Source organism: Thermobia domestica, chromosome 6 (assembly GCF_964235325.1).
Source record: "Thermobia domestica chromosome 6, izTheDome1.hap1.1, whole genome shotgun sequence".
Lineage (NCBI taxonomy): Eukaryota > Metazoa > Arthropoda > Insecta > Zygentoma > Lepismatidae > Thermobia > Thermobia domestica.
The window spans coordinates 164,330,269-164,353,898 of NC_137459.1; the positions used below are offsets into that span (position 1 = coordinate 164,330,269).

At 35.5% G+C, this 23,630-nt stretch overlaps 1 protein-coding gene across 2 annotated transcripts in view; it reads right to left on the minus strand.

The window, feature by feature from the left end:
• LOC145688305 (uncharacterized) overlaps positions 1-23,630 on the minus strand; it is a 1,380,532-nt gene that overhangs the window by 150,177 nt on the left and 1,206,725 nt on the right. For both annotated transcript variants that reach the window (XM_081762319.1, XM_081762321.1), the window contains one exon: positions 21,144-21,214. In XM_081762319.1, coding sequence (XP_081618445.1) covers positions 21,144-21,214 — 71 coding nt within the window. The remainder of the gene's footprint in view (positions 1-21,143; positions 21,215-23,630) is intronic.

A 23,630-nucleotide genomic window follows, 5' to 3' on the forward strand; every position in this document is an offset into this window, starting at 1 on the left:
AATACTTCAGTTTTAGTGTACTGATTATGATACGTTGACCTTTAAATTTTATATGCAAAGCAATAACAGGATTTTTCCGTTATTGTCTTACATTTCAAGTAATGACGGGATTTTCCCGATGGTTAGGGCGGGAGCTCCTCAATTTAAGAAATTTACTGACCGGACTTCTTTAAGCTTATGGAAGTTCTTCTGGCATAACCCCGCTGTTGCATAATAACACCAAGGCGAAACAAACTTATTTCTGTGAATATGTAATACAAATACATAAAGCAAAGAATCTAAATCAACAAAACCTGGTTTAAACCAAAAAAAGCCTGGTTTAAACACCCCCCCCCCAAAAAAAACGGGTTTTTGGCATTTTCAAAACAAACCATGGTTCTTGCCAACTCTGCTTACTTTTGTATATAGGAGGTTAAAAAATTCTTATTATATACATTGGTTAATCCTTTGGAATTCATAATGTAAATATGATGAAGAAAAATCGCTTGAAATATCTTTTCGAAATTCATAGTTTATTTTCGAGGTTTTATATTATTATCAGCATCAACCACTAATTAAATGACTTTTTGTGTTATAGAGACGCGAAACAAAGTCTGCTTTATCAATTTAAAGCAGAAATTTGAAAAAAGCCCAAAATTTCCCAAGCAAAAAAGCGAAGCAGAAAAAAACGAGTTTTTTTTTAAAAAAAGCCGTTTTTTTCTGAGCCCTTGTATCTCTAGTCTCGAACCTCGTTAATCCAACTTATAAAATGTACACAGTACAATGCCTGAAATGCAGAAAGACTATTTAGAATTCACTTGCATATGTGCTCATTTTATAACAAATATTTTAACGTGGGGGACCTGTGAATGCCAAATCCATTAAATAACTGCAAAACAATAAGCACTATTCGAAAATTAACAACGAAGGTTTCAATGATTGAAAGAAGAATAACTAAATAAAGAATAGATAGCCAGACAACAGTTTTACCAGCTGTTTTAATGCAGGAATGTCTAAAATATATACTCTGGGGATCTGTTGGACCGCCACGTTAATAATTAACGGTTAACAAAGTCAATCCGTTAACATCCTCATGGGTAGCGATTACTCCAGTTCATCCGTTACTCCGCAAAACAACTCTTAAACAAAATCAAATTTTTGAGTTCTACTTTTCACAATAGATAAGTAGAACGAATATTTTGGTCGAGTTTGTTAATGTTGTCAATACGTTAACATCTTACGGGGTAACTTTAACGGTGGGTGTCCATATACTATGCGGAAGTTACACTTCTAGCCGTTAGATGGCAGCAAACATCCTCCAGCAAGTTAAAATCTAATGAACAAAATTGGCATTTCTATCGCGTGATTGTTTTAGTGTCCTTTAAAAGAGTTTATTGTGTATGTATATTTTCCTCACTGTGACCCTGTGGTTTTGTTTTTATGACGGAAGCATTTTACGGGCGAGGAAGAATATAATTTCTTCGACAAAATAACATATTCTTCTTAACAGAGTAAGATGTACAGGAAAGGAGAGATTCGCTTCCATCCCAAATAGACAGGCTGCATGAGCACAGGGTCCTGTGATCATCGTAGCACATCAGCTGTAATTTGATGTAGATAGGGATGGGATTAATTTCCCCCTGGAATTCCAAAAATTGGTTGGTCTCTGCAGGTTTGCGGTTTGTGGATTCTTCGGATTCGGTTCCTTGTAGTGTTTGTGGTGTTGGGACGCCTTGTGACATCAACAGAGGATGTAAGCTTTCCTTAACGGTTCGGAACTTATACTGGGAATACTAATAAAATAATACTCACTATGGTAGTTTCCTCCACCAATTAGTATAACTGGGAGATAAGACTTGGCATATCGAAAAATGGGTGTATCCCATTATCCTACTCGTAATATAGGCACCTTGAAATAGTGAGGTATTTCCTTGAACAACGGTAGCAATTTCAAGGTGGGGTCGATGCCAAGAATGAGACTGGGAGGAGATTTTTTCCTTGTTTATAATGATTGTCTACTTTATCATTAGATTCTTCCCATTTCATTATGTGAAACTCAAGAAACTGATGTAATGGCGATTTCACCTTTGGGCGGCGATGGGGTCACAAGGCGATAATATACCCAGTGCAATAAGGCCTGGTGCCAATGAACGGGATACATAATGACTTACTATTATACCAATCATGTCAACGGTGTGTATGTATCTGTACTGTTGTTTATCTTACTTGGTTTCTGCCTCGTATGGTGTCGTAAATTAAATATCTTACATCTAGAACTAAGATGGAAATATCTTGTGTAGCCGTCGGGCATCGTGCAACCATATTGAACAGCTGGCATGCCAGATCGTTTACTGCATTTTTATTCCTGGTATCTTTGTAAAATCTCAATATTAGTGTTTCTTAAATCTTAGTCACCTGCAAGAAACCATGAGATAAACGTCAACAGAATTCTACACTGAAAAAAGGACTTGGTCAGGAATACCAAATTTGTTTGGTCAGGGCATTTGGTCACTTTATTTGGTTAGTTTAACCAAAATTTAGTCATTTGTACCAAACTTGTTTGGTCATGAGCACTATATTTTTTTGGTTAGAACATTTGGTTGATTAATTTTATTATGCGAACCAAATCTTAAGTGATTTAGTAAAGATTTGGTTTTCCTGACCAAAATGTTTACTTATAAGGTCACTTGTATTCATTTGATTTCTGGGTAAACGTGGCGAGTATAAAAGTGTGGATCGCGGTTTGAGCGTATGAGTGAAAGTATATAGTGTTTTTACCGGAACAAAATATCACGTTTAACTAACAATCACAAGTTTACACCGCTCGGAATTCAAAGGACGTGTGTGAAACAGACTTTTGTCTGCACTATCCAACTTTCAACACCAAAGTCTCAATGATATGAAGTGACAAGTCATTGTCACTTGGCAGCACACAATGGATCTCGTGAGCAAAATATTAAGAAGTTGGAACTTACCGCTGCTAGTCAACGTGTTTCGAGGTAAGCTTACTTTTTCGTTCGTATTACTTTACTGTTAGTTAATATATATTGCCTATTTTATTGGTTGTAAATTTGGCATGACAAATGTGCCTTGGGTAAACTTTACAATACACGCTCCAGCTGCGCATCGATATGTAGGACTACTTTAAAAGGGAGTAGTAGAGTAGGGTAGGATACAGTAAAGTAAGATAAGGATAAGAAGGGTAGAGGTAGGGACGGGTTAGCTTAAGTTTAGGGTAGTTTTGACTCATTTTAATAGAATTAATAGAGTGTAATTTCTATTTTTATTTTCAGTTTAGTACCTGTACCAACAGTATTTGGTATTTGCTACCAAATGTTTTGGTCAAATTCACTAAATGCAGGTTTAGTATTTACAACCAAATTATTTCGTTTCAAGAAAAAACCTGGATAATTTTAACCAAATTTTTGGTATTCCCAACCAAATCCAACTTATTTGGTCAAAATTACCAAATGCATATTTGGTAATGATAACCAAATACTAGGTTCCTGCAACCAAACAAATCGTAACCAAATGATTTCGTGCTGGTGACAAACGTTTGGTTGGCGCTATATTGACCAAACGATTTGGTATCCAGCACCTATTTTTTGGTCAATCTGACCAAACCTTTTTTTCAGTGTACCCTTCCCATGTGAGTGTTTAAAATCTTGCATCAGTAAACATATATTTTTAGTACATAAATAATAATAAAAAGTAGGTAAATGAGTATACGCTTTAGTGTTGTTTACAGGTTATATACAGGTTTCCCATATACTGGTGCTTATTTGTCTACGCTTGTGACCGGGTTGTGAGTAATGTGTTTATCGGAAGATGTAGGCCTATTTATTTTAAAATGGACGTTACCTTAAGAAAGTACACTAGTTAATGTTAAATAAGAATTAGAAAGTAAACATCCACATAATGATTTTTACATGAAATAATGTTCTTGCTTCATGCATCCTAGCATAGTTGTTTTCTATCAGACAATGATATCATTGTTTGTATCTGTGTGAGCATCTGTTGTCACTTATGAAGCAAGTAAAATCCAAAGATATGGCGAGGGTAATAGACATTCGCTTCGAAATCACGATCCACGTTGGAAATTCAACTGTAGCATCAAATAATGAATCTCTTCTGCGGAACATGAAGGGCCAAGTTTACCTTTAAGCTTATAGGTAAATAATTTAGTTCTAACATTTTGGAGAGCAGTATTTTCATGTTATTGCACAATGAACGAGTTTAATTTTTGGTTTCAGGTCACGAAAATCTCGTGAGAAAAACACTGTGTTACGAATGCCCCATGGCCTGATCAAGGTTTCTGTGTCGTGTTCTTTCTCTATGACAAACTGCACATGACGTCAATACGGTACAAATAATTGACATGTGACATAGTGGAGAGAGTAAAAGTTTTCCTCTACTCTCACAACTTTCTACTCTGAATAAAGTGAAAATATATGTGAAGGCTATAACATTTTTCTATCTCAGCTAAGGTTTAGCTTTAATACTTCTACCTGTATTTCAAACTAAGTAGGTATTACTGCCGGTTTAAAGAGAAAACAATGTTGATTTTAATCTAGATGTCACTTTTCAATCAAATCGATATAATTAAAAATCGAAAAATTCATATATGTGTATATATATATATATATATATATATATATATATATATATATATATATATATATATATATATATATATATTCATTGTCAGATGATGTGGTATTCGAGTCCATCAACATTTGTTGGGAGTCAGATTAAAGAGCCTATCTTTGAGAACGTCACACAAAAATGATATGTTTGTATTATGTAGTCTATTTTTTTTACGTACATTTGTTGAAGGGGAGTTTATTTAATAATGATATCTTCTTCAGTTAAATTAAATTGCCTTTATTCCCAACACAAGTTGATTATGATATTGCAGCCTTAGTAGTACTACAGAACTACAATAACCCAGTACTACATTATGACAGTAATTAGAAACTGAAGTGAGATAATTTGTCTGGTTCAGTTACAATGCCGAAGACGAAGAAAATATTCGAGCATTAATCAATACCTTGAACAAGCATTTTAGGAATATTTTTTTAAAAAAATGAATCAAAAGATTGCGATCTTGGCCAAGAATTTTAGGGGTGATCCAAAAAAAAAAAAAATGCGTCAAGAGATTGCGATCTTGGCCAATAATTAGTTTTTGGATCAGGTGCCACAAAATATTTGAACGGCCCCTGAATCCAGTTTTCATATTTCCTATGGAATAAGCACATCATACTGAGTTAAGTGATAGTTTGGGTTTGGCTACATTATATTTAGTTCTACATCTAAGTATGTGAATCACGTACCAATGTATATATCAATTCATGTTCACTGCGTTCCAATACAAAATTATGGTTTGATTTCAGTAATACATTGGTCCGAAAAACAAACATTAAATACATCATAGTAATGCTCATTATATACAAATTGAAGAATCCTTTCATCGTCTGACCTGAACGAAATTCGAAAAACAAACATTAAATACATCATAGTAATGCTCATTATATACAAATTGAAGAATCCTTTCATCGTCTGACCTGAACGAAATTAGCATCATGGTATGAGTCTGTAGAACCTATGCTTATCGTAATCTGAAGAGCCCTGCACACTGACAACCATAGAGATCAGTCTGATCTCAGTGTCTGTAAAGAGCATGCTAATAGTTTAAAGGCTCGGACCATACTACGAGTATACTGCTGTTACAGATCACAGTCTGTGTGTGAATGTCAGTACAATGCGTAACGATTCCAAGTGTGGCGTTATTGTGAAGTTGCGAAAGAGCCGATGGTCGTGGCACTGGATTGCCACCTGAATGGTTTGTGATGGATCAGTGGCCCATGGGTGGCTGGAGCTAATGATCCGAAAAATATTTCCAACAGGACAACGCGCTTACCCTTACCTCCAGGGCAAACCAAAATACCTTGTTTCGTATGCGTATATCTTGGCCTTTTACTATCCGGATCTAAGCCTTATCGAGCACGTGCAAGACATGATGCAACAGCTGTCTGCCATCGGAACTCCAACGACGTCTGTGAAGTTGTCCCGCCCAGCTAACAAATTTTTCTTTTTCTTATCTACATCGTTAATTTACATTAGTTTTGCTAAAATTATCGTTAGTTTCAAAAAAATAAAACTTTTTATTCAAAAAATAAATGGGCAGGCCAACTTCACGGTTCCCCACCCACAAACGAATTTCAAAAGTTTTTCACATCACATCGTTAGTTTATCGTTAGTTTACGTTATTTTTGCTAAAACTATCGTTAGTTTCGCAAAAATAACAATTTTATTCTAGAAGTAAAGTTTCCTGCCAACTGTGAATTAGCCCGCACATATTGAATTCTCATAAAATTCAAATTTATATCGTCAGTTTATCGTTAGTTTACGTTAATTTTGCTAAAATCAACGTTTGGTTTGCAAAAATAACGATTTTATTCGAGAAATAAATGAGCAGGCCAACTTCACGTTTCCCCACCCGCAAATGAATTTCAAAACTTTTTTCTATCACATCCTTAGTTTACGTTAGTTTTGCAAAAACTATCGTTAGTTTTGCAAAAATAGCAATTTTATTTTAGAAATAAAGTTATCCGCCAACTGTGAAATAGCCCGCATATATTGAATTCTAATAAACAACCAACTCATATCGTTTATTTATCGTTAGTTTACGTTAGTTTTGCTAAAGTTAACGTTTGTTTTGAAAAAAAATAACGATCTTATTCGAGAAATAAAGGTTCCTGCCAAATGTAAAGTTAGCCCGCCCATAAAGAATTATCATAAATTTCCATCTCACATCATTAGTTTATCGTTAGTTTACATTAGTTTTACTAAAACTATCGTTAATTACGCAAAATATCTATTTTATTCGAGAAATAAATGGGCAGGCCAACGCCACGGTTCCCCACTCACAAACGAATTTCAAAGGTTTTTTCCATCACATCGTTAGTTTACGTTAGTTTTGCTAAAACTAACGTTAGTTTCGCAAAAATAACAATTTTATTCTAGAAATAAAGTTTCCCAGCAACTGTGAATTAGCCCGCCCATACTGAATTCTCATAAAATTCCAACTCACATCGTTAGTTTATCGTTAGTTTACGTTAGTTTAGCTAAAACTATCGTGATTTTCACAAAAATAACGATTTAATTCGACAAACAATGGTTTCGACAGCGTCGTAGCCAAGCTTTTCTTTCCGGCGGATCCAGGTCTCTTTCCGGAAAATTTCTCGCAATTTGTAAAGTGGGAACGCAAGTTTAGGCTATATTTTAAGGACCCTTGCAAATTTCGTTGATCCAGGAGTCCTACCGCGAAAAAGTTTTGGAAATACATAGACTGGAAAGGCAATTTTAGGTTTTATTTTTACAACATTTAAAAATTTCTTAGGGTCCAGACCCCCCGGGCCCTCCCCTTGGCTGTGGTGGAAAAACACCGTGCTTGTGGGTTTTCTCGGGGTTCTCCCGTTTCCTCTCACTTTCTTCATTCCACCATTTCATTCACTGCTAATCATCACCCTCTCTTTTAGGCTAACCAGCATAACTGTGGGACGTAAAACATACTGTTTTCATTTCCTCTCCTTGGCTGCGCCGCTGTTTCCCGAAACTAACGTAAACAAAATATATACTAAGAATATGAGGTGGAAGTTTATGAAGATTCTTTAGGGGCGAGCTAACTTTACATTTGGCGCGAATCTTTATTTCTCGAATAAAATCGTTAGTTTTGCAAAACAAACGTTAATTTTAACAAAAATAACGTAAACTAACGATAAACTAATAATATGAGTTGGAATTTTATGAGAATTCAATATGTGCGGGCTAATTCACAGTTGGCGGTAATTTTTTTATTTCTAGAATACAATCGTTATGTTTGCTAAACTAACGATAGTTTTAGTAAAACTAACTTAAACTAACGATAAACTAACGATGTGATATGAAAACTTTTGAAATTCGGTTGTGGGTGTGGAACCGTGAAGTTGGCCTGCTCATTTATTTTTTGAATATTTTTTGAAACTAACGATAATTTTAGCAAAACTAACGTAAACTAACGATAAACTAACGATGTAGATAAGAAAAAGAAAAAAAATCGTTAGGTGAGCAGGACAACTTCACAGACGTCCAACGACAGCCATTACAAAGATCTATAGCGTGTACACCGATTCCAAACTTCCGGAATATATTAAGCATATACACAACCTGTTATCTGCTCGAACAGTTGTTTTGTGGGTGCTCTGGATGATTACCCGACCTACTAATGTGATTGTTGTGTTTTGAACACCAGGACGCTATGTTAGGAAGACTACCATCTACTATGAACTTATATATCTCTAAGTTTTACGTCCCACGGTTATGCCGGTTAGGCTAAAGGAGACGGTGATGATGAGTGATGAATGAAATGGTGGAATGAAGAAAGTGGGAGGAAACGGGAGAACCCCGATAAAACCCACGCACACGGGGGCTGGGATCGAACCCGGGACCCCAAGCACCAGAGGTGAACGCTCTACCACTGAGCCACCGCGGCCCCTACTATGAACTTCTTGTGCATTAACTTCAAGTGGAATGTGTGAATTTCTACTGTGTGTTCTTAAATGCATCTGTACACTCCGCAGCAAAAAAATAAAATAAAATAAAATAAAATAAAAATAAAAATAAAAAAATAAATAAAAATAAAAAAAATAAAAAATCTGCAACACGAGCAATGAAGTTAATTGTGAAACGACAAAATATTTTGCTCCCAAATAAGTGTGCAGGGGAGGACGCCAAGGTTTCTCCTGGCGTGATTTGTGCCACTTAGACGTTTTGTTGATTCCCTGCGCTGTTAGGCGTAGTTTCACAATAAACTTACATGCTCATGTTGCAGGTTTTCTGCTGCGGACTGTACCAGTGTATTAATATATTAAATTAATAAAATTAAGTATTTCGCAACAAGTATTAGTAACAAAAGTGCAGTGAAAATATAATTTGAAATTTCTAATGACTAGAGGTATATCACACAAGCAATTCAAGGGGACGTAAACAAGTCAATAAAGCAAAGTTTCCAAATATTAAAAGTCTAAACACACTACTGATAATTTCAGAATTTTACAAGCAAAATACACCGTATCCTATAAATCTATATTCCTTGGACTTGCTTTCGAAAGTTAATATATATATATATATATATATACAGAGTGAATCAAAAGTCTGGACACGGTGGAATAAATCGAGAACTTAACTTCGAATCGAAAAACCAAAAAACACGTGTTTAGTAATATTAAGAAAACTATCTGATGAAACCAAACTCGACCCTCTAGACCCACCCCCTGGGGGCTGGAGTGGGGTCAACTTTGAAATTTCAAATGGAAACCCCAATTTTTGATTGCAGATTTGGATTCTACGGCCCAAACTATGTAAGTTTTCATCAAAACTTTTCCGTCGATGCATTATATGGCGCCATAATCGGCGAAAGTAATTAACTGTTTGAGGTGAAAAAGAAAGACATTTTGCTGTTAGACCGAGAATCGTTACCAACAGATCCGTCACCGTTAATGATCCGCCACTTATAAACGAATCGCTCAGGTGAACGTCGCTTTAACATGTGAATGAACGAACGAGCAATGTCATCCCAATGTTGCAATCCCATGTCACGTGCCACTAAACGTGTTATAATTCACACATCCATACGTTGCATGTGAGAAGAGAAAACAATAATGAAACGAATAACACACACACACACTCACACACAGGTATCACTTCTTGTACAAATGCTCCACTATAATGCCCAAATTACAGGTTACGCCTATAACCTTCGTCATGTCTATCCCGAACGAAAGTTCGATCAACGTACTTAAGAGGACTCCATGCCAAGCACACGGTGTTTGTCCACCACAAAGTTCATTTGGAGGGAGCAGGTTTTGAACCCAGGACCCCAAGCACCAGAGGTGAACGCTCTACCACTGAGCCACCGTGGCCCCATCCATGCCACGAAATTAAGGTAGTACCTTACAAATGTATTGCAATGTGCACTCTGTTCACACAATGCTCTTTAGTGGTAACTCCTTTAGTTTTGAAATTATATTGGAACGACAGAACCTAATCTTGTCTAGGGTCCGATGTGATCAATTTATTGATGACACATTAATAATGTCGTATTTACGATTTTGTTTCGGGAGGGGCTTTGCTAACTTTCGGGGGGACTTTGCCTGGAAATGTGAAAATTCTGCAAGATATTTCATTTACTTTACTATACTAAGTAAGATTTCGGGGGGGGGGGGGATTAAGCCCGGAAGCCACCCCCCCCCTAAATACGCCACTGCACATTATAGACATTTAAAAATTAAAGGATGAAAGGATTAAAAATAAAAATAAAACATACTACTATAGACTACTACTACTATCACTCTTAGCAGATATTAATATAATATACTATAATAATAATAATAATAATAATAATAATAATAATAATAATAATAATAATAATAATAATAATAATAATAATAATAATAATAATAATAATAAGGAGAAGAAGAAGTAAAGAAAGAATTCAATAATAATTTCACCCATCTAAAACTATGCGAGACTGCGAGCAGTCTCGTGAGTCGCAGTCCTACTATTCGCACAAATCAGGCGAAATGTTTGCGAAAATGATGATGCCGTCGCTTCGGGGGACGACGTCGTGCCACTGCTGGGCCAAGACAACCGTCTGTCTCATAGCTGCCGTTTCTGAACAGCGGCGGGGCCGTCACGGTGTTCGCTGCCAAGCCGACAAATAGGCAGCCGCCTTTGAACCAGCACTAGCTCACCCTTTTCGCTGCTGTCACCCAATAATCGACGACGGTCGGACAAACTTCGTCGGCAATTGTTCATGGGGAACGTCTCGGTTCCAAAACCTAATAGAGGTTCGGATCTCACTTTCAACTGTAGGTCCCGTCTCTCTCGTCCCACTGCGGAAAAGGAACGATAAACACCCTAACAAACCCAATAGTCACACCTTTTCTTTTGTTTTTTGATCACATGTATACTTCTTTCATCACGTCTACAGTATTGAAGCTAATTCAAGTTCATATAGGAAGTTCTGATTTCGCCATTACAGCGCCACGTCACACAGCGACAACGATGTTTCGACTAAATCTTATACAGGTTTGTGCGCAGAATCCGACTCTGCAATAAGAAATAAAAGCTTCCATTTCAAATCTTTCAGCTAACTCCACCTAGCGGTAGGGTGCGGTATCGCGTTTCGTACCATTGAATAACTTTGTTGATTCGACGCGTATTTCTTAAAATACTGCACCTTGTACAGGCGGTCGGAGCTAATATCAAGCTCATGAACGAAGAGGGGAGCATCTAATTTCGCCGATTACAGCATGATATCACACATCGACGAAAAAGTTTTGATTATACCTTACATTATTTGGGATTAGAGATGCAAGGGCTCGGAAAAAAACCGGCTTTTTTGGAAAAAAAACTCGGCTTTTTCTGCTTTGCTTTTTTGCTTCGGAAATTTTGGGCTTTTTTCAAAATACTGCTTTAAATTGATAAAACAGACTTTGTATCGCTTCTCTATAACACAAAAAATCATTTAATTAGTGGTTGATGCTGATAATAATATAAAACATCGAAAATAAAATATGAATTTCGAAAAAATATTTCAAACAATTTTTCTTCAACATATTTACATTATGAATTCCACAGGATTAACCAATGCATATAATAAGAATTTTTTAACCTCCTATATACAAAAGTAAGCAGAGTTGGCAAGAACCGTGGTTGTTTTTGAATATGCCAAAAACCCGTTTTTTGGGGGATGTTTAAACCAGGCTTTTTTGGTTTAAACCAGCCTTTTTTTGACTTAGATTTTTTGCTTTATGTATTTATATTACATATTCACAGAAATAGCCTAAGTTTGTTTCGCCTTGATGTTATTATGCAACAGCGGGGTTATGCCGGAAGAACTCCCATAAGCTTAAAGAAGTGCGGTCAGTAAATTTCTTAAGTTGAGAATCTCCCGCCCTAGCCATTGGGAAAATCCCGTCATTACTTGAAATGTAAGACAATAACGGGAAAATCCTGTTATTGCTTTGCATGTAAAATTTAAAGGTCAACGTACCATAATCAGTACGCTAAAACTGAGGTATTAAATTACAAATTTAGTACCGGTACGTAGATATCATTGAAAGTCCAATCCAAGCTAATGTTGGAAGCTTCGTAGGCAATCGATAAATTTTGCCAATTTCTATTAATATATTTAAGCAATATTGGCTCCTTTATAAAACAACACGCATTTAATCATGTAGAAATATACAATTTGGTTTGTTTCGTATATTTAGGCTTAACATCCTTACGAAATACCGAGGTTATCAAGGAGAAGACTTTCGCTTAAACTGACATCCGAACCGCTACTTGGGTTACGCATGAAAGAAGGATTTTGGTTCGACCGAGAATTGAACATTGGACACCTTGATTAAAAGGTGAAAGGGAAATAAAACTATTGCAGGTGGTTTGATATCTGGAAACGTTACCATGAAGTTCACACGATTCGCATTTTTCATTCTTTTTATTTTTGTGGTTTAAACCAGTTATTAAAAAAAAAAAAAAAAAAAAAAAAGTGGTGTAAATCAGCCAACCCTAAAAGTAAACACTTCTTTTTAAAGAATACACAAATAACTAGCAAAATAGTATGTAGCATTTTTACTTCAAAATATTCCATACCCTCTTTTTGAAACAAAATAAAATTAAAATAAAACATAAGAGAAATACTTAGATTTATATGATACACTTAAAGGCTGCACATCTAGAGCTTTTGGTTCTGTATATTCTTGAAATTCTACAGTTAAGTTTTATAGAACCACCATCACAGTTTACCCAATCCTCAAGTTTTCTGAATTTTTAACAAGAGGGATTCAACATATAATTACGGAACTCCCCCCCCCCCCCAAAAAAAAAAGACTACGGAATATATTTAAGTTAAGCTAAATACAACTGCACAACAAACATGACTGAGTGATTAGCTTTTGCGCTTCTATCGGGAAGCCCGGGATTCAACCAGCATTCAACCATTCTGACAAAGCTTTTCTTCATTCCATCTGTGAATGTAGAAATAGTGCGTACTGTGAGTTGGGCGACTTCCTTTTTTATTGTTTTTAAATCGTTATTATTACTAATTACCAGCAGTGACGGTTTTGCGAAGGTTAGGGGGGCGGTCTTTCGGACTGAAGCCCGTTCCCCAAAGTTACGGAATGTCTAAAACAAACGAAATATCTATTATTTATGCCTTTACTCATAAACTTTAAGCTCCCGTCAAATAAAAATTAAGAATGTTTAAAAAACTAAACATTAGTAAGAAACCCTTCCCAAAATACTTTTCTAAATCCGCCACTGATTCTCAGTATAAAATGATTTTTAAAGTTGTATCCGGAAGATTATTGCTAAACATATAAACGAAACGAAATATTAGTTATGCCTGTACTCATAAACTTCAAGCACTTCCCAAATAAAATTAGGACTTTTTAGGAAACGAAACAATCAGAAAAAACCCTCCTAAAGTACTTTTCTAAATCCGCTACTGATTATTTGTATAAATTGGTATTCAAGGTTGTGTCCGGAAAATTATTGCTAAATCACTTCACAGCTACAGTATAACAGAAATGTGGAAGTACGGTTTGACGGATATATTGAAAAACGTACGCTTTGACGGATAAATAGAAAAACGGGCAAGTTTAACTTTTGCGCTAGAAGCTAGAGTACTAAAAGCTCTTAGAAATGAAACAGGGATGACAAACTAGAGAAGAAAAATGATGTCGATAACTCAAAAGTTAAAATAAAGTTAAATAGCCTCTAAAATTACCCTCAAATACTACATTCTTCATGTTAGCTTTAATTCGTAAAACATGTGCTCCATCCATCTTGATGGTGAATTTCAGAGCGAAATATCACATTCAGGTCATGGAATTTTTATCTAACTATAGAATATACTATAAGAAAGCTATTTAGATAGAAAAATCATGAAGTTGAAAAAAGCCAAAATTTCCAAAATTCTCGTTTTTTTCCCAAAAAAGCCAGCTTTTTATGTGAAAAAAACATCGATTCAAAAAAACCGGCTTTTTTGCATCTCTATTTGGGATACAGTCTCTGAATCTTCAATAAAACATTGGAGTTCCCATTTGAAAAATCAATGTCCCCCCATACCTTTTCAGAAGGTGGGGGCGGAGTGTTGCGTTTGATATCATCGGATAGCTTCTTGAAACATATTAATTACGTTTTTTTGCGCTTTTATGATCAGAAGTGTATTTCTCCAGTTACTCTACCGTGGCCAAACTTTTGGTCCACCCGTTATTTCAAACATAAATTAGCTTGACAGTTACAGGCTATTTTGATAATTTCACACCATTCGAACATTTGCACGTTATAGGGCCAATTCTACACTATCCTGATATCTTTTAATCGTCAGATAAGATAACACTGGTCGCAGTGGTCATGTGTTATTTTGTGTAAGATGAGATCTACCACCACGACAAGGTTGGATCATTCCGATAATTTATCTTTATCAGAGAATGGTACAATCGACCCTAATGAATGTCATATTTTAGCGATTAGAAAACAGTTATATCAATACATTTTCATCTTAGACACAGAATTCAAAAAACACCATAGTGCAATAAGCAGATACTTCAATAGCTATACTTTTCTTCAATTTTCCTTTTACTTTTAATTGTTTTATTTTTTGTCCTCTACTCGCCGCTTTTGAATTTTCAGGTTTGCAACACTGATACTGCCCGAAGCACGAATGAAGAAGGTGTGCCTTTCTCTGTGTCTTCTGTCTGTGTGTAGTGTGCTTCTATCCAGTGGCGAGAAGGAACAGAGAAGTGAACCAGTGACACTGAACGAGAACAGAGGTCGGAAATACTACCAAGCTCATGAACGAAATGGGAGTATTTAGGGGCCATTTATTTTCCCCAATTACTGCGCCATGTTATGCATCGACGGAAAAGTGTTGATGAAACTTTACATAGTTTGGGCCGTAGAATCCAAATCTGCAATCAAAAATTGGGGTTTCCATTAGAAATTTCAAAATTGACCCCACTCCAACCCCCAGGGGGTGGGTCTAGAGGGTCAAGTTTGGTTTCATCAGATAGATTTTTTAATATTACTAAACACGTGTTTTTTGATTTTTCGATCCGAAGTTAAGTTCTCGATTTATTCCACCGTGTCCAGACTTTTGATTCACTCTGTATATATATATATATATATATATATATATATATATATATATATATATATATATATATATATATATATATATATATATATATATATATATATATATTGTTCACACAAGAAATCAAAAACACTGCCCTGTTCCTATTCAGATAAATTTATCGAGGAAGTGTGTGTTTATCAAAGTACCGATCCTTAGCCTTGAGAAGAGCTTACAAATTCAAGAGTGCTTGCTTCATCATATAATTTCTTTGGGTTAAGTAAGCTGTAGTCGATCAGAACAGCCACGAAACACATGAAGCAGCTCACAATTACTATACACTTTTTTGAATGCAACGTCAGTGCTGAAAAGTGTTTTAGAAACAGAAGCGCTATCCAATGGCTGATGGCATGTGTCCGTTGCAAAACAAGATTAAGTTTTTTTTTATTATTATTTCTTGCGTGTGTGTGAAATATATATCTTTTATATTGGAGGAGCAACAGCAGAGTAGAACATAATTCAAAACGCTGAACGCAGAGTTCTCTATAACCTTTTGTGTTATTTTCCTCGAAACTGCTTCAGTACACACCTTCAATTCTTTGTTGCCAATAGTAGAACGAGACCCATGACCTTTCTTACCTTCTAAACATGAGATTCCACGAAATAATTTTCGGAACGACGTTGCATTGTATATTCGCTCATATTGTCTTAATTTACCCTGCACACTCATTAGTGTTTCGAATTGTTTGGGATCCTCTACGACCGAGCTTAAATATGTTGAAGTAGATTTTGTGAAAATCATGTTTGGCATCCTATTGTGTCAAGCCTGGAAATAGACGAAAACACATATATATTTTCTATGATGTACACTCATATCCAAAATGATTGTCGCATATCTATAACTGTCTTCTTGTAAGAATATAATTTGATAATGATTTTGCAGGGTACTTTTAATACTTACACGATATGTATAATCGGGAAATGTATATTCTTGGTAAATTTCATAGGAAAGGAACGATAAATACGAAATGTAGAATGAGTAAAACAAAATGTTGCTAAATTGAAAAGCAAGTTTTATTTTCCTTTCATTGTTCTTATTTACTGATCTTTTGACACGGAATTTACCACATACATGCATTTGCCGATTATACACATGCAAACATTATAAGAAATACTGGGCAAATTCGTTATCAAATTATATTCCTACAACAACATATTTATAGACATGCGACAATAATTTTGGACATGAGTGTACTTAAGTACGAGATTGTGCATGACATAACCTATCGAACGATACTAACAAGATACACAGACAACATGTTTTATGATCACAATTATGTATCAAAGTAAAATAAATCGAATTCCTGCATTACATTTGTGCAACCCAACTCAGTAGAGCATTGGATATTCTATTACGTGTACGGGGGCGCTGTGGCTCAGTGGTAGAGCGTTCACCTCCGGTGCTTGGGGTCCCTGGTTCAATTCCAGCTCGCGCCTTGTGGACTTTGTGGTGGACAAACACCGTGCTCGTGGGTTATCTCGGGGTTCTCCCATTTCCTCCCACTTTCTTCATTCCACCATTTCACTCATCTCTCATTATCACCGTCTCCTTTAGTCTAACCGGGATAACCATGGAATGTTAAACTTAAAAATTTCATTTCATTTTCTATTACGTGTGCAGTCCATCAGAAAATAAAATCCTTGGAAGACTCAAAGAAAATGGTCACTTTTATTGTGCGCCATGCGAGTCGTGCTGGATTTAGTCACGGGCCGCCATTGCTATAATCAGATTCTAGTTAAATTTATACGGATTCATCCCTAAACACATTCCTTCAATCAAATCGTAAGTAGGAGAAAAAAATGGTGCATCTATGTAGAAGTTATGAGTGATCATACAAACAGTTCTGGTATGAACACTTTTAGTCGCTGAAGAGTTTCTTGATGTAGCAAAGAAGACTATTGTTAGATCCTCATAAAGTTCATATGGGACTAATGGGAAAGAATATTCTCTGAAGCAAAATAATAATAATAATAATAATAATAATAATAATAATAATAATAATAATAATAATAATAATAATAATAATAATAAAAGCAGTGCACCTATAAATATACACAATTTGATCAAAAGTTTTGCCCCAAACATATACACAAGAAGAAATATATATTTTCCACCTCAAAATATGGTTGGCAACATTGCATGTCCACAAAGGTAAGAGCATCAGAAGATATTGAAAGAGATTTGACGTACTGCTTGTGGCTATATGTATATACCTTCCGGCTAGACTATATAAACACAGTGTGTGTTCTTTTGTATCTCTTCCTCTCTACTCTGCCTGTGGTTGCGAAAATTTTTGTTTTCCGTGTTTTCCATTGGATTTGTCATAGTGAATTACCAAACATTCAGCTTTCTAAGTGGCTATAAGGTATGTTAACACGAGAAAATATATCTAATTAACGAATAATATGAATTAATACAGCTGCTCTTCTCTTGTATGATTGAAGAGGTAGATGTGTTCGAGTTTCGTATTTTGATTGCAATTCTCGTTGAAAGCTTTGATTTGCTTTCCCATAAATTGTCTCCCTTTCTAATTATATTAACGAAAATAATGATATTAACGAAAGTTAGTTAATTGACCATTAGTTAATCAACCGGAATATATGTTGATTCCTTTTATGTTGTTTGTTTTTCAGTGTGTTGGGAGGCAATGTGGCTCTGTGGCAGAGTGCTTACCGCTGGTGTGCGAGATCCCTGGTTTTATCTACGGCCAAGTAGGTTTGTGGTGGTCTGTAGGTTTTCATAGGGTATTCCCGTTTCCTCCCACATTTCATTCCACCAATTATTCCATCATCATTCACTTGTCTTAATCATTCGTTTCCCTCAGCTGACTCGATATACTCCTGGAACGTTAAACTGAAATATTTTATTTTTTTTTTTATTCAAGGCATTATTTGGACCTCACCACGAACTATAGGACTATGTCTCATATAGTTATTGAATTATCTATTTTGAGGACTAAATATATAAAAGCTATTCATCGGGATCTAATGGTCTGAAAGCTTTCAAACTTACAATTTAACTGAAAAGAAGGTAACTCCATGTATAGCAGATACATTTTATGGTAGCAAGGGAGGAAAAAGACAAATAGAACACAAACGCAACGTCTACAACGTAACCAGAGAAGTATTTTCAGAACAGTAAAGCTGATGTACGATCTCATGTGTAGACAATTGTCTATGTGCGCTCGCTGCGGATAATTGTAATAAAGCTTTCACTTAACAGGAACATAATTCGAAAATTTTAAAACATTGTGTTATATTGATAGATCCTCTTTCTCTTTCTTTTCTCGGGGGTCAGGTGGCTCCGTGGTACATTGATTATCTCTGGTGCATACAGTCCTTGATTCAATCGCCGGCCAAGTAAGTTTATGATGGACAACAACGTGACCGTGTGTTTTCGCAGGGTATTGAATTTACCTCTCTTATTTTCATTTCACCAATCATTCCATCATCATTCACTTAACAAAATCTCGAGCTATCATCCAGGTGAAGATATTTACATCCGACGTATCAAATGCAGATATCACATTCGTAACGTCGAATGCCAATATCTTCACCTGACTGATAGCTTGGGAAGAGTTACTAAATTCACGTTACCAGGAAAAAGAAACAATTCTTCCTTCAGACGGTGATAGTGTAAAATGGGCGATCTCTCTAATTTCCAAACCCATGTTGTAGACATAGAAATCCATTTATATTTTAATTGAGATCCATGTGATGACCATGCATCACTCAACTGAAATCAATCTAGCAGGTTTAGAAAGCGCACTAACAAACGCGTTCGGATTAATGTGCTGACCACACATTACTTAACTAAAACTGTTCTCGCAAGTGTACAAATCTAGTTCTAACCACGTTGGCGGTCGAAGTGGTCACCATACATTACTCAACTAAAACCCATCTCCTGTATCTAGAAACCGCAGTAACAATCACGTTCTGATCCATGTGCTGACCATATATCGCTTAACTATAAACGTCTACTAAGACCAGATATCTAGTAACAAAATGTTGGGAACACATCACTCAACTAAAAGCCACATTGTGTCGATGTGTTGACCACATTTTACTCAACTAAAACCATTCTGGTAGGCCAAGAAATTCAATAAAATCGCATTTGGGTCAATGTGGGGACCACATAAAACTCAACTAAATGCAAATTGGTTTGAATAGAAATCCAGTAGAAATCGCGTTGGGACGGGGGGCAGTCCATGTGCTCATCGCATATCACTCAGCTGAAAGTCGTTTAGTAGAGAATAGTTTGGGGGTGTCACGTCAGATAATTGCATTAATATTATAATTATTGATAAATGAATATATATATATATATATATATATATATATATATATATATATATATATATATATATATATATATATATATATATATATATGTGTGTGTGTGTGTGTGTGTGTGTGTCCATAATGCACAAAAAAGGTGTTTAAGGTGTTTACTTCAGTTTCCTTACAAACCATTAAAAAAAAATAATAAAAGCGGTCATTTCCTTCCGTCGCTCTTCAGATAGAATAACACTTTATGTAATGTTCTCAGACAGAATATGCCTTTAAACATTCTTAAAAAAGAAACAAAAACTGCTTGTGTCTTAAAGCACTCTGCATTTCTGTTGTCTGCATTCGAGGCCTTTGCATGGTATGGAGTTGACCGTCTCTTTCCTCTCTTGCCCAACACACGCAGTCCAGCGGTGTTGCCAAGAGTAGATTTACTATTCTCAGCAGATATCCTTCAGCCAAAAGGAAAAGATATATTTATTCAAGTGTACGACAAATGCCATTAGTTAGAAATGATGTATGCAAATAATCTAACATTGTTGTGAAACCCTAATGTTGGTTGAACTTCCAACACATTTATTGCTCTCTTTTTCTTGTAGGATGGAAATGTAGTGGGAATATAAAGAAGACTGTGTTGCAGTTTTGGCCCTACACAAGTACGGACACCCTCCGACCACAGTCTTTAAGTTTCTGCAGAAACTGAACATTACACAGAAAATCGTTTATTGTGACATATAGCGATATAATGAAACATTGTTTGTCGAGTATAAGCTTTGCACTGGTAGATCTGCCTCAAAACATGGGGTCACTTTGGAGCCCATTTAATATTATTTAGTTTAGACAATTCTTCTCATGGATTACCTTGATCTGATATGGAATTATTTCAGCGGGCAAGAATCCAAAGATCTCGCAAGTCGCAAAATATGGGCCATGCTAATATATTGTAAGGATCCCCACATCACAACACGAACACATGTTTATGAACGGCACGCGTTAACGTTTATAAACAAGCAGACGATACGCTAAACAGGAAGACACGATGATCAACACAGCGGGGATCGAAAGAGGACGAGCCACCTGAAGAGAGCCTATAAAAGAGGAACCACAAAGGAAGGAGGTATCAGTTGATCACTGATTGCTAACCCACAACAGCTCTGGACGTCGCACTGGACTAAGGAGCTCAACATATCCTAACATCCCTGGGGGCTGCTTTGAAGCGAAGGAGATTCCTCAACACAAATCATACCTCACGAGGCTGCCATGAGCCAATGGGGTTTCCTAGGACCATAACGTGCAGTCGCTACAAACACCCCAATGCCTGCCATGAGTGAATGGGTTCTCTTATGAAACGTTACTTCCTTCACCCTTGGTCATAAGGAAGATTCTGATATATTAACCTTGTAAACACAAAGACTATTTTTATTTTATAAATAAATCGGTGAAGGGTTAGATTCCTGGTCCATTATTGACTCTACCTACACAAAATATTGCAATATACATAAACAGGTCGAATTGAGAACGTTCCCCTTTGTTTGAAACCGGTTAAAAATAAAATAACTGATCAATTGTTTTTAGAAATGGAAATCGTTGCCTATGTATTGCAACAATTAATTTCAAATCAATTCTTACTTACCAGGAAGAGGATCACCAGGATATCGAGATCTCGTAGAACTACGACGGTCGTCAGATGCTCTGTGATTCTCCCTGTGAGATATAAGATATTTTGTTATTGCTTTTAGCAATCTTTACATTAAAAAAGAAAATAAATCTAATGTGAAAAAACAATTAGTATAATTGGAGTGATGAACGGAAGAACAACACAAGTCCAAAATAAACTATTATACTTAACGTCACACATAATTGTTGGATGTATAAACAATGCATTCTTGTAGGATAATGTGACAGTTTTCAAGTTATTAGGAAATTTAAAAATGCACTTCATGTGCTGTATAGTACGTATAATATAATTGTCTTATTAAAATATTCATGAAATACGATTTTGGATTAGTACTGCTCTTCCACTCATATATTGAATGTCTTCTGATGAAACTTCTTAAAGCATATCTAGGTGAAACATAAGCCAATAGGTTTTAAATGTGAAATTATTTCTATAGAAGTTAACATTATTATGTTGTCTATGAAAAACTAAGTACCTCATGGACTACTTGTTCGGTATGCTAATGACTCGTCTTCGGTGAATATAACAAAAAAAAAAAATATATAATTTCTACTTAACCATTAGTAACTACAAAATTATATATATATATATATATATATATATATTCTTACTTTGGGAATTTTAGTACATTTTGCATTTACCAAAGTATATATTTTATTAGTTTCTGTTTTAAAAGAATGATAAAGTGTGTAAAACAGAGTAAATTTTGTAAAGTGTCAAATATAATTTAGTAATAATTTAAAGCGGAACGTTTTTGCGGAAAAGCGTCACGTATTGAATCATCAGATCTCTGACATGGCGGATATCACTATTCCCGTCTATCTGAATGTGGAAACACAAGTTTAGAGAAAAAAGTTATTTATGAAAGCTGACTGGATCTAAGGTTTCGCTTTATTCTCTTATTTTCAAGTTAGCCCAATGAGTTTCTTTCAAATTCGCCTCGTGGAACTTCGGTTCACCTCAGTAAAATCCAATTTGTTCACGAGCAAGACATTCCATGCTCAGTAGAGCATTGTACCCCAGGCTCCTCATAAAACACAAAGTAGTGGCCGTTAACCATAGTCTTTGCAACATATGAGCTTCGAACCAATTTTTGCCTTTACTCGTTTCTTGGTGTATAACTCTTCACAACGCTTCGACTACTTTCGTTTCCTTCTACAAGAAATAACATTACAGTCTAATATTATTACCCAGGAAATAATTTATGCAACATTGACATTGGAAAATTAAAATTGCTATTTCGAAAAAAAGAAAATTATTCCACCTACGCTGCAACCAAAGTACTTAACTGGCTGTTCTGCCTATTAAGTTTTATTACTTTTTTATGTAACAAACAGCTTTTCTACTTCTTTCTGTTTCTGTTTTTAAAGAAGTATTGCAAAGTGCTGGTTATACGCGTATTTATGCTATGATTTTAATGCTTTTCAAAAATCAAGTTCTTTATATATATATATATATATATATATATATATATATATATATATATATATATATATATATATATCTTACTCACTAATAGCATTAACTATTTATTGCGCCAGAGATTTCGGTCCGTTGTACATTATAGGTTAAAATAATCGTTAATTAAAAACTGTAATGGTTTACAATTAACTATTCTTTTAAACTTCATCCACCAACTAACTTGCAATTAGTGGCACGACGGCTCAGTGGTAGAACACTTACTTCTCGTGCAAGTGGTCCTTGGTTCTATCCCAGACCAAGTATGTTTGTGGTGGACAACACCGTGTCCATAGAAATTCTCGGGGTACTTCCGTTTGCTCCCACTTTCTCATTCCATCAATTCTTTAATCATCATTCACTTGCCTTAATCCTCGTCTCCCTTAGCCTAACGAGATAATCGTGGGACGTTAAATTGAAAGATAATTTACAATTACATAAATATTAACATTAAAATCTAAATACGGTTACGGTACTTGTCATAATAATAAACAGCAAGGCAAGTTTATGTTCCGTAATATTACTCCTCATTTTGATCTAATTAAATTGAAACAATACAGTTTAAGTTCCAATTCAAAGATTCCAACATATTATTGTAGAAATGCACAAACATTAATGCTCAAATCTACACAAAAAAAAAGTGGTGTACGTAAGAGAGGTTACATGCGTAAAACCTGTAGTTTTTTACTTAACGTCTACCATAAGTAACATCCTGCAGGAAACACATAGCTGCAAACGTATGTTTTGTAATACTTTCCGTATAAGTGTTCCATCTATACGTACTTTCCGTGTGAAACAAATAAATGTATACAGGTTGTCAGGATTTGACATACAGATGGAAGTATATAACATATAGCTAATGTATGTAACATACTTATATGTATGTAAAATACGGAAGATTGTTAGATGTCAGACATCCTGCAGCGGCATGATGTAAGATCTAAGCAGGAAAAGGGGCAATACGTATGCAACATATAGATAACA